This window comes from Bombina bombina, chromosome 3, assembly GCF_027579735.1.
Source record: "Bombina bombina isolate aBomBom1 chromosome 3, aBomBom1.pri, whole genome shotgun sequence".
In the NCBI taxonomy this organism is placed as follows: domain Eukaryota; kingdom Metazoa; phylum Chordata; class Amphibia; order Anura; family Bombinatoridae; genus Bombina; species Bombina bombina.
Genome location: NC_069501.1, coordinates 418,621,421 through 418,635,000, shown reverse-complemented (window position 1 = coordinate 418,635,000; position 13,580 = coordinate 418,621,421). Strand labels below are relative to the sequence as shown.

General features: G+C 35.2%; 1 protein-coding gene across 2 annotated transcripts in view; it reads right to left on the bottom strand.

Moving 5' to 3' along the window:
• RBBP5 (RB binding protein 5, histone lysine methyltransferase complex subunit) overlaps positions 1–13,580 on the bottom strand; it is a 127,199-nt gene that overhangs the window by 48,998 nt on the left and 64,621 nt on the right. For both annotated transcript variants that reach the window (XM_053706625.1, XM_053706626.1), the window contains exons 9-11: positions 11,669–11,740; positions 9,491–9,608; positions 9,294–9,363 (exon numbers count right to left, since the gene is read on the bottom strand). In XM_053706625.1, coding sequence (XP_053562600.1) covers positions 9,294–9,363; positions 9,491–9,608; positions 11,669–11,740 — 260 coding nt within the window. The remainder of the gene's footprint in view (positions 1–9,293; positions 9,364–9,490; positions 9,609–11,668; positions 11,741–13,580) is intronic.

Below are 13,580 nucleotides of genomic sequence, written 5' to 3'. Positions count from 1 at the left end.
CTGCAACAGGTAATGGTACATTACTAAAGGAAATATTATCTGCATTAACAAGTTTGTCATGACAATTAATACAAACAACAGCTGGAGGAATAGCTACCAAAAGTTTACAGCAGATACACTTAGCTTTGGTAGTTCCAGCACCAGACAGCGATTTTCCTGAAGTATCTTCTGACTCAGATGCAACGTGAGACATCTTGCAATATGTAAGAGAAAAAACAACATATAAAGCAAAATTGATCAAATTCCTTAAATGACAGTTTCAGGAATGGGAAAAAATGCCAATGAACAAGCTTCTAGCAACCAGAAGCAAAGAAAAATGAGACTTAAATAATGTGGAGACAAAAGCGACGCCCATATTTTTTTAGCGCCAAATAAGACGCCCACATTATTTGGCGCCTAAATGCTTTTTGGCGCCAAAAATGACGCCACGTCCGGAACGCCGACATTTTTGGCGCAAAAGAACGTCAAAAATGACGCAACTTCCGGCGACACGTATGACGCCGGAAACAGAAAAGATTTTTTGCGCCAAAAAAGTCTGCGCCAAGAATGACGCAATAAAATGAAGCATTTTCAGCCCCCGCGAGCCTAACAGCCCACAGGGAAAAAAGTCAAATTTTTAAGGTAAGAAAAATAATTGATTCAAGTGCATTATCCCAAATATGAAACTGACTGTCTGAAAATAAGGAATGTTGAACATCCTGAGTCAAGGCAAATAAATGTTTGAATACATATATTTAGAACTTTATAAACAAAGTGCCCAACCATAGCTTAGAGTGTCACAGAAAATAAGACTTACTTACCTCAGGACACTCATCTACATGTTTGTAGAAAGCCAAACCAGTACTGAAACGAAAATCAGCAGAGGTAATGGTATATATATAAGAGTATATCGTCGATCTGAAAAGGGAGGTAAGAGATTAATCTCTACGACCGATAACAGAGAACCTATGAAATAGACCCCGTAGAAGGAGATCACTGCATTCAAAATAGGCAATACTCTCCTCACATCCCTCTGACATTCACTGCACGCTGAGAGGAAAACCGGGCTCCAACCTGCTGCGGAGCGCATATCAACGTAGAATCTAGCACAAACTTACTTCACCACCTCCATAGGAGGCAAAGTTTGTAAAACTGAATTGTGGGTGTGGTGAGGGGTGTATTTATAGGCATTTTGAGGTTTGGGAAACTTTGCCCCTCCTGGTAGGAATGTATATCCCATACGTCACTAGCTCATGGACTCTTGCTAATTACATGAAAGAAATAAGATGGAGCACATTAAAGATCTTAGTGTATTTAAAACCAAACAAGAACAACTTTGTTCAAAGATTAAAAAGATCAAAGATGACATTATCTCTAAAAAAACCAAGAAAATACACAGAGATCTAAATATAGCCACCCAAAATAGGGAAGACACTTTTGAAATAAGTGAACCCAATACAGATAACAATACTTCCCATATGGATGAGGAATGGACTGTAGTGGCCCCTAGGGGCAATAGGAATAAAGAGAAAAACAAACAAGCACAAAACCAATGGGGACAAAACAGCAGTTTAAACCACTCTGTTCCCCATGATTACAATAGAGATATAATTCATGAAAGGGACCACCTAGATTTTAGGAACAAACAGTATAGAGGTCCCCAGAACTCTGGAAACTATAATAATAGGAACCATAGAGATTATTACAGACCCAGAGAATCAGATAATTGGAGTCAGACACAACCTTACTACAGACCACCTCAGGCTATACACTATCCACATTATAATAGATACCAATATCAGGGATATGGCAATAATTTCAGACAGAATGACTATAAGGGGACACATTTTTATACACAAACAAGAGGTGATGATTTTAGGGGTAGATCACCCCGGAATTACAACAATCAATATCACACCAGGTTTCCCCCCTATGGAGAGAGAGACGTATATACCAATAGAGATAACTTTGGCTATAGGAACAGACAACAACAGATATACCCAAGAGTACATTTCCAAGAAAACCAGAGCCACCACTCTAGGAACACGTCTAATGATAGATCAAGAAACAGTTGGGTTGAGACCCCCACACCAACCATGAACAGATTCGAAACTCTGAGACAGACAGTGGACTTAAACAGCCCCACTCCCTCAGTACTGAGACACACAAATAATCAACCATCAGGAAGGGTCACAGATCAAAATAACCATCATTTTTTAGGAGAAGGAATAGTGACACTTGTAGACAGAAACAAACAATCGAAAAGAAAGGACAGAACACAAGACACAGAGGAGTCACCAAATCCAAGCCTAAAAAGAAAACCCATAGAGGTAGAAGAGCAGGTAAAAAGTTGAAACAGAAACCTTTAGAAGTCCCACAGACACACATAATATGTGAGAACAAATCCACCAACATTCCCTCTACAAGTAAAGATACCAATAATCATACTAATGATTTAAAAGATACAGACAATAGAGGGATATACAATTTGAGTAATATAAATTTAAATCAGAAGGACAAGGAAGTACTGTCCCTGGGTCTTTCCTATGCTCCATCAAGAGGTTTGGACAAATTCCAAACCTACACACATGTGAAACAGCTAGTGAGAAAGCTTACTCTTAAAAGATTTTTTTGTAAATCAGCACTGGAAAAAACAAGCTCACAAACAAATACAGATATGAGAGTAATTGGCAATCGGACACAAGATAAATTAGTATATACGGATCTTAAGCCAAAATCCACTTTTTTCCCCATTACACACAAAGGGCCCCAAATTGAAACCTTTGAGAATGTAGTATGCGATGACATAAGGAAACTTAAGAATAACAACATTAAAAAATTCCACCACAATTTAACTAAGACACAGATGGATACGATAAAAGGCCTATAAGAGAACAAAGCTATTATAGTGAAACCGGCAGATAAGGGAGGGGGGATCGTTATTTTAAATAAAGAAGACTATAATAAGGAGTCAGATAGAATTCTGGGGGATTTAGAGACTTATGAAGTCCTAAATTCGGACCCCACAGAAAGATATAAAAGAGAACTAGACTCCATACTTCTGTCAGCCAAAAGGAAAGGAGTAATTAACCATCATGAATACAGGTATATATCCATACAACATCCAAGGATACCTGTATTTTACTACCTTCCAAAAATCCACAAGAGGCTGAATAATCCTCCTGGTAGGCCTATTATATCAGGCATAGGCTCAATTACCTGCAACTTATCTGAATACATAGACAGGAGACTCCAGAAACATGTACAAAAATTACCCTCGTATCTTAAGGACTTGACTGAAGTCTTGAATGTACTTAATGGTCTGGAATGGGACAGAGAATACATTCTGGCAACCTGTGACGTTACCGCTCTTTATACGAGCATCCCACATGATTTGGGTCTAGGAGCAGTCAGGTATTTTATGGATAAGGATAGTGAACTGAGTCAGGAACAAAAAGATTTTGTCCTGGAAGGTATCTCATACATCCTCAGTCACAATTATTTTAACGACAGAGGAGTATTTTACAATCAAAAATGTGGAACAGCTATGGGGACCAGGTTTGCGCCTAGCTACGCCAACTTGTACATGGGCCAATGGGAGAACCTTTTTTGGGACTCCTGCCCAGCAGGCGCAGACCTGGTCCTATACAAAAGATATATAGATGACATCCTTATTGTGTGGAAGGGGTCGGTTGAAGACCTTCAACATACCATAAATGTGATGAACAACAACAGAATGAATCTAGAATTTACATACGAAATAAGTAAATGTAACATCCACTTTCTGGATTTGAATATAAATATAAGAGAAGGGAAACTCTCGACATCTACATACTTTAAGGATGTAGATTGTAGTAATTACATCCATCAGACCAGTTGTCACCATCACAGATGGAAATCAAACATTCCGAAAGGACAGATGATGAGAATCCGGAAAAACTGCTCCGATACAGACAAATGGAAGGAACAGTCGGAAATCCTGAAGAAAAGATTTATAGACAGAGGATACGATGAAAAGTCTATACATAAGACGATAGAAGAAGTGGAGAAAATGGACAGAGTATCAATGTTAAAATATAAAGAAAAGAACTTACAAGGAAGCAATACCAATACCATCAAGGTACCCTTCATTTCAGAATATAGTGAGAACAAGTTTTTAATTGAAAAGATAATTAAAAAACATTGGCATTTTCTCAAAGAAGACAATGTGATTGGGAAGTATTTGGAAGAGTCCCAAACGTTCATATATAGGAAAACAAAAAATCTAAAGACTATGATTGCCCCCAGTGTGCCCATAGTTCACAAAAAAACCAGAATAAATTACATATATGGCAAACAACAACTAAAAGGTTTTTTTCCATGCCATCTGTGTAAAGCCTGTGAACATGGCAAGAAAAGCCATACGTTCAAATCTAAGATCACACAAGAGTCCTTTAATATGAAAGAAATGATTAGATGTCAGGACTCGGGCATCATATATCTAATTGAATGTGGATGTGGACTACAATATGTAGGGCAAACCTCCAGGAAACTCCGGGACAGAATCCGAGAGCACCTCCTACAGATCAAGTGGGGCAAGGAGGACTTTCCACTATATAAACATTTTAAGGAAGTCCACAATGGTAGTAACAAAACTTTTAAATATATGGGCATCAGCAGACCTTTAAAAAATTGGAGAGGGGGGGATTTCGAAAAACAACTTTTGAAAGTAGAATCCAAGTGGATTTTCCTGTTAGACTGCACCTTCCCTAAAGGTCTAAATAGCAGCATGGAAATATTCCATTTACTATGAGCTGATTCTCCTTTGTGTCCGATATCCCTTTACCTCATATCTGACCCCCTGAAATGTCCGGTGTAATGGAGAAAATGTGAGAGATATCTAAGGAATCCATTTACACCCTGGGACTTTCTAGTTTTTAGTTTTGCAAATCTTATCCTCTTAGAGTTTTTATAAGTTATTTTAAGGTGCATATTTTCGGTTCACATCAGAAAATATTTTGCCACATCAAGTGTGGACTTCTGGATTTTCTCTAGTCCAGACCTTCAAACCCAGTCTAACTCTCACTCTGTAGTCTTTTAAATATTATGGTCCGATCCTCATCATTTGGTACTAAACTTGTATTTTCACATTTTTATATATTTATATTCTTATATACATTTGTAGTTTTAACAGATAGAAAATGGTTTTCTATATATGTTTTTTATATATATTTTTATATTGTTATAAGGTTTTATAAATATATTTTTTATATATTTATATATTCTCTATAGGGTCATATACATAACAGGGTCCAGTATTTCCAAAGATATTCGGTTTATGGACTCAGATTTTATAAATCTCCACTTTTACTTTATACGCTCTCATATGTTTTAGACACACGGATTGGTTATTTATATTGAAAAATTGTTTACACTTTTTACAACAATTTTATGCTCCTTTTAGGATGTAGAGGAATATGTTATGGATAATTGTATGGATATTTTATGCTATTGTGTTTCCTCTGTTTGTTTATGTATTTTCCCATGTCCCATAGATTTTGATAATTGTATGGATATTTTATGCTATTGTGTTTCCTCTGTTTGTTTATGTATTTTCCCATGTCCCATAGATTTTGAACTAAGTTCTAAACTAAGTTTCCGATAATGGTCATCATATAAGGACACGTATATTAACTATCTAGAGAGATCCTGAGCCTAATACCACCGAATATATATTCCCACATATTACTCCATTTAAATACCCTTTAGGTTATTCAAGACCTAGCTCCCAGAAACAAAGGCACGTTTGCGGCAAATTAGAGACAACCGGAAGTACATACACAAGCCATTACGTCACTTCCGGTCAATTCCCACTTCCGGTGTAAACATCCGGTTATCGGGAGACGGACTCACATCAACGGGCCTTATAGCAAGGGATATTTTTGAGCTTGATAGACGTATACCTGAAAGGGAGATATATAGCCACCAACAGTTAGGATTGTACACAAATAAGAGCGCAATTTTCAGCGCTTTTTTTCGGCGTGAACTTTAGGCGCCAAATTGATCCATTCTCATTGGATAACCAACGTATTTAAGGTGGGCAAACATTAGAGCCGGTACCAGTCTTGAGAAAGGTCTTTTTGTGGACCGAAACGCGTAGATACTGGTATTACGGCTCAGGATCTTATTGGGTGAGTTAAACACCTTTATTTTCACTATATAGTAGCTTTATTGCACTATGTTTGTTTTTGCTTTTGTATCATTCTATAGGTCAAGATGGCATCACTAAAGTTATAATACATCACCAACACATTCCCTAAGAAGATAATCAACATTTTAGGAATCTTACAACTACACCGTTTTGGATATTCTGCAAGCACCACTAATTCATTCTGGGATTCTTTGGGACTAATTGGTCTGTAGTTTTTTTGGGATAATTTGATTTATTTATTTAAATATCCCAGGGACATAACAAACACTAACTAAGGCATTTTTTGGTGTACACCTCACTTTATCTATATTTTTACTTTTTTCACAACTTTTCTCCACCTTTTTAATTTTTAAAAAATTTTTTTTAAAATTTTCCATTTTTTCATTTTTTTCAGCATTTTTTGCCCACAGCTGAAATAGCAAATTTTACTTTGATTTCCATTTTGAGCTCACAATTTTTCGTATTCACAGAGTGATCACTTTAACAAATATAATTTGAATACAACAACTGGAATCAGTTCTACACACATAGGATCTAAACACCCCCCCCCTTTTTATTGGACTCTCAGGACTAAGAACTATACCCATTTGGGCACTTTTTTTCATGGAAACTTAATGGTACCATTAGTTTGTTTTTAAAGTTTTTAACTTGTCTTTGTGAATATTTTGTATTTTATGCAGCTTTAATTGTAAGGATTTTAAATGTTTATGTTTATTAAATGTTATAACCTAAGGTTATAGGTACATTTGGTTTACCATATCCTTGATTTTAACTTTCTTCAAACACACGTATAGTCAGGCATATCCATTTAACGCCTATAGATGGTTTAACCAATCGTGGACACCATATTTAAGCCACATATACTTTCCGATATAATAATCCACGTTACATAGCACCCACTACGATTAGGCAGTCTACCAAACTTAACAAGATGGTTCCCCGCAACATTGTATATACTCATACTAACCAGAAGTCTCCACCTGTTGTTTACATATCATACCCTAGTAGAAGGTTCTTTCATTGTTGTTTTCACTATATTTATACTAAAGTATAAACAGAAAACTAGGTTATTCAGTTGAGATCCAAAAGTGGTCTCCTCAGTCGGTACTTACCTCCAATAACTCCTTCACCTAGAGTGGAGGTCTAAAAGTGGCCTCATCTATCATTTTGGAGGTATATTGAAGATTTGGTATACTATCTACATTTCTTTGTACCTTTCTATGGAATGCTATCTTTATTCCAATTTTCTTATGGTGTCACTTTATTGTATATTCCATGTATACCTTCATTTTAACCTCAAATAAAAAATAAAAAAATTGTATTCTCTATCTGAATCATGAAAGAAAAATGTAGGGTTTCCCTTTAATGACAAAATTGCAATTTTATGGATTTAGTGATTTTATTACAAGTTGAAGGGCCTGCGTGTTGATTGATCCCTTTTAATATTATGCACTGAAGATAACAGGTAACGTGTGCAATTAACCTGTAGTGCTCCAAAGCCATTGAGCAATTTAAAGGGACAGCCTACTTGATTTGTTTATTGTTTAAAAAGATAGGTATAATGCCTTTAACTACCCATTCCTCTGTTTTGCATAACCAACATTTTTATATATTAATATAATTTATAACCTTTAAATTTGGCAGTTTCTAAGCCTCTGCAGGTTGGCTCTTATCTCAGTGCTTTTTATTAGCTTTCCATAGACAGACAGTGCTAGTTCATGTGTGCCATATAGATAACATTGTGCTCACTCCTGTGGAGTTATGGAGGAACCAGAACTTATTTGCTAAAATGCAAGTTTGCAAAAAGCACCAAGATAATGGCAGTTTTAGCAGAGGCTTGGATACAGGTAATCATAGAGGTAAAAAGGTATATTAAAGGGACATAAAACAGTATGAACTAACAAGTTTCTGAAGATATAATGCAGCCAAAGCTTAACTGCAAAATGTTTTGGTTCTTTTTTCCCTCATTAACCCCTTTAATTCAGGCATAGTTTTGTTTGCAGCAAGCTCCCCCTGGACATTTCCATATATGGAAGGTGCTATCCAGGCCGTAGCAATGGCAGAATGCACTCGTGCACATGCACAGAAGGGAGCAGTCATATAACATCTGACTAAAGCTGTGCGCAATATAATGCTAAAGCTTTCACAACACATGTGACATTATCCCCATGGAAACAAGCAAGCCTTTTGGCAACAAACAATAGCAGTATCTGATGTTCCTCCTCAACCCCCCTTACTTGCAGTAAGTAATTATCCTCAAGTGCACACTTTGTTATATGATAGCACAAGATTTGGACTAGGACACTGATAAGGGGGGTAGAGCTGACTACACTTTGCAACACTAAAGTGTAAATAATTCTGCAGATTTTTGGAAAATGTATTAAAATACTTATAAGCTTTTTTTTTCCCCACACACTGTTTTACCTCCGTTAACCCCTTATAATATGCACATAACTCAAAATGTTTTATAGCACTTTAATATAACTGTGTTGGTTATGCAAAACTGGGAAATGTGTAATAAAGGGATTATCTATTTTTTTTAAACAATAACACATTTCAAGTAGCCTGTCCCTTTAAATGATTTGAACAGGTGCATCATTGGTACAATGGGCATGTGTGTTACTTGAGTCATTATTATGGCTAATATTTTTTACTTTTAAAATGCTTATTATTATTTTGTGATAACTTAAATTCAAGGTGCGGCTAGCTGTCTGGTAACGTTATTTCCTAAGGACATTAAATATGCTGGGGGTAACTTCAGCATGTTTTGCCTGTGCGCAAACCCAATGTTAAATAAAAAAAGCCCTTTTAGCTGTGGAATCCAATAAGTGAAAAATTAACCTGGAAATGTGTTAAATATAAAGAATTTAGATTGTGATCAGAAAAACAGGAGTGTCACACATTGAGTATAGGGCAATTTCTCACTGAAATAATAATGAAAAAAGTTTTGCAATTAAACAATGGAAATGGCCAATTGTGATCTCGTCAACATTGAAAACAGCGATTAATAATCATCAAACAAAAGATTGTTATGAACCCCACTGTTACAAAGGGACATTTGTACAAATGTCTGCATTTTATTAAATTGTATTAATATGCTCCTTTAAAAATTAATGTACCGTACCTGCTGCAAAATGCTGCAATGGGATCTACACTGGTTACATCAACCTCTTCGTCCTCAGCAGCATCCCCTCCTGGAGAGAGAAAGGAATTCTTTTTATGTGACATTTATATAAAAGGTTTGTGTACTCACCCAGAGAAAGCACAGGTTCCACATGCACACAAATCACTAGAAGAATAAAATTTATAACACACAATTACCTGTCTGTTCTGGTTCACTTTTATCTTCATCCTCTATGTCAAATTCAGACTCCCGTTCCTCGTACTCTACATTTTCATCAAGTTCCTTAAAGTCCGGGGCAAATGCACTCCAGTTTTCCTGACAAAAAAATAAAAATAGATCAGGATACATTATTCTAAGAAGTAAACAAAGGGAGATGAGGAGCACCAGATAAGATATATTGATATAATAACATTTCCGGTATAAAGTTTACAATTTTACATTAGTGTGTCAATCAAAACAGATGACGCGTTTCGACTGCTGCCGTAATAATAACTGCTACATTATTCAAAGGTACATACAAACTGGGTAAACTTTAGTTAAAACCAAAATTTAAAAAAGGGACCTTAAAGTGACTATGAATTTCAAAAGAGAGTGTTTCAAATTTACTAAGAAGGATAATACTACTTTAACTAACTGCAAACAGGAGTGTTGAATCCTTGAGGTCTACTGGTGTATGCTTGGTGAGCAAATGAAGAGCCAATACAAAACCTGCAAGCTTTAGAAGTATTTTAGCAAAGCAATGACTAAGATGCTTGTAAGTGAATAAAAAAAAAAAAGGAGGAGTTCCTGAGTTTATGCGCTCACTTGACTAAAAATGTTCAGTAGGTTTTGACTGTAACAGTAACTTAAGTTTCTTATAGCACCATTTTTTGCAAAGATATAGTAAATCCTAGCGTTTCAAAATGCTAAGATTTACAAGCACTAGAAATAAAGGTGACCTTCATTCACTAGTAAAAAAAAAAAACTGTTTAGAAGGTACTTTTATTTCGCCCAGGCTTCACTGCTAACCTAAGGAGCTCCAGCCACCGACGAAAACTTTTTTCACTGAGGCGACGTTTTTACCTCTTAGCCAATAGCACCAATGCCGAAAAGCTAACACGGCTATTGGCTGAGAGGTGGAAACGTCGCCTTATTTAAAAAAAAAAAAAAAAGACGTTAGCCGTGGGCAGCAAAATAAAAGGTACCTTGTTCACAGTTAGTGATTGAAGGTCACCTTTATTTTTAGTGCTGGTAAATCCTAGCGTATTTACCATCACTTTAAGTTTGAAATCTGATTTTTTTTTTACCCTGGTAAAAAACTCAGACACTACTGAATGATCTGTACTCTACTTTCAATATTAATTATAGTGTCAAAAAAATGTTTACAACTAAAACAGATTTTACTACAGCAGAGTTGTGGATGGTGAAATTCAAAACCGGGTCGCTTTTTAAAATTCTTAAGGTATTTTACTTGAAGCCCCTTTACGAATAAGTTTGTTATTTTTAAAGGGACACTCAAGTCAAAATTAAACTTCATGATTCAGATACAGCATGTTTTTTTTTTAATATATTTTTTTTTTATTGGAGCATCAAAACAAACAATGAATGTACAAGGAGAATCAAAACAAACAATAAACCAAAAAAAAGCAATATGTATTGTACAAGATCTTCAAGTTTTAACATTGACTAAAAGTTCACATCATTGTATCCAAACAATAGAAACTTCATATTTTCATCATATTGTAATATGTCCTCATGTTTACATATTATATACCATTCTGCCACTTACCTATTCGCATCATATTACTATATTAAGAGATAGCGTGAAGTAAAAATCCAAACTTCATCATAGAAATTAAATATAATACTTCCATGTGCACATCGTGACATCACGTAAACGCTCTCCAAAAAAAATTAATACAATTTATCTATATCTCTAATCTGACTCTTTTTCCAAAATTAACCTATATTCGATTAGGCTTTATCCACCTAACAGCATGTTATTTTAAACAACTTTCCAATTTACTTCTATTAACAAAATGTGCACAGTCTTTTACACTGCACACTTTTTGAGTCACCAGCTCCTACTGAGCATGTGCAAGAATTCACAGCATATACGTATATGCATTTGTGATTGGCTGATGGCTGTCACATGGTACAGGGAGATTGGAAATAGACAGAACTTTGCAATTTATTTTAAAAAAATCTACTACTCATTTGAAGTTCAGACTAAGTGCTATTGAATTGTCTTCTTATCATGCATTTGTTGATTATGCAAATCTACTGTATTGACTGGTCCTTTAAGATAGCAGTTTCAACATATTCAGTCCAATGAAGGTGGGAATGTTTAGACACACTCAACGAAAGAATAAATAAATAAAACAACATAAGCATACCACTTGGTTCTGAGCCCATATAGAGACCACACCACTGGAAATGGAAGCAATGATAGGCCGGACCGGATGCCACTAATGAGGAGGAGAAAACAAAACATGTTAATAGCAATTTAATGAAAAATACATATCTAAATTTTTCAAATTTATTATTCTGCATTCTTAGGGACGCATATAAAAAAATTAGGAATCTTAGGCCTTTTTATGTTTTATGGAAGTAAAAACAAATGGGCTGTTTAAGGTGTCAAACTTAAATTAAAATGTTCAAGTTTCTCTGATGGCTTAAAGGGACAGTTCACCCAAAAACTTTCTCCCCTTTAAATTATTCCCAATGATCCTTTTTACCTGCTAGAGTGTATTAAATTGGTTGCAAGTAGCAAATTTACTCATATTTCAGCATTTGAAATAGCTGATTTAGCTTGTGGTTTCCCAACCTATACTGAAAGTTTTGATACTGGCGTATACGCTATTGACAAGCCTAATTAAACACAGACAGCAGAAGAGATTACACCCTCAGTGGGGGGGCATGATAGTTAAGTAATAAATGATAATTTTCCATTGTTCTCTCTATGTATTGAGTCGGTGTTCCAGACAAATATAAGATAAGGAAGCAAGTCTGTGTACATAAAAGTGATAACATAATGAGATCTTATATTACCTGAAGCTCAACCCATTGTAATAGGCAGTGGTTTCAAAGCACAAAACCAGCTACTTCAGATACACAAATAAACCTAAAAATGCAATTTCTCAAATATTTTATACTCTGCAGTTGGTATAACAATTCATTTAAAATACATTTATGGAAAAACAATTTTACAGTGTACTGTCCCTTTAAGAGTAAAGGAACATAAAAGTTCAATAAGAAAATACCTGAATGTGTTATATGCAAACAACAGTGCAATAAGAAAATGCTCTAACTCTGGCAAAGAGTATAATTAGTTTAGTATAGTTTGGCAGCTTCAGAGCAGCAATACACTACTGGTACACAGCTGATCACAGCCGGTGAGCCAATAATGTGTGTGAAACCACCAATCACCAGAAATGTTCAACTCTGGAGTTTAATCTGGTGTTTTAAACTATATTTTTAACTTGTTTGCAGTGGTTATAAACACTCAGTTATATGCAAGCAACAGTGCAGTATAAAATACTCTCCATTTGAGCATATTTTGGCACTTTTATATCTCTTTAAAGGGACAGTATAGACCAATTTTCATATAACTGCATGTTATAGACACTACTATAAAGAAGAATATGCACAGATACGGATATAAAAATCCAGTATAAAACCGTTTCAAAACTTGCGTAGAAGCTCTCAGTTTAGCTGTTTAAAAGTTTAGCTGGAACACCCACTTAAAGTGGATGTATAGCAAAAAGAGCAGACAACCCTCCCCTTCTTCCTCTGCATATGAAAAAACTCTTTAAACAAACAGGAGCAAGCTGGGGTAGGTAGACAACAGTCTACTTCTAAAACTTTGGGGCTTGGTTAGGAATCTTAAAATCAGCAAAACTATACATATAAAAAAATAAATTACAAACCTGTATGGGCTATATAAATGGATCATCTACAAAACATTTATGCAAAGAAAAATCTAGTGTATAATGTCCCTTTAAATTAAAATACAGTTGCAAGAAGGAAACACAACATACTGTCAATTTTGTTTGCACTGGAATTTAGGTACCAGGAGACAGTATGAGAAATGTTTTGTAAGACGAATAGGACATAAAGTGAAAAATTGTGAATATAACTATGAAAATAAAATAAAGATGTCCAGGAACAGTATATATTTTAACAGTCATTTAAAAGGGACATTTATGTAATGTTTTTCATTATTGCATCTAAAAAACATAATTTATGTAAGAACTTACCTGATAAATTCATTTCTTTCATATTAACAAGAGTCCATGAGCTAGTGAC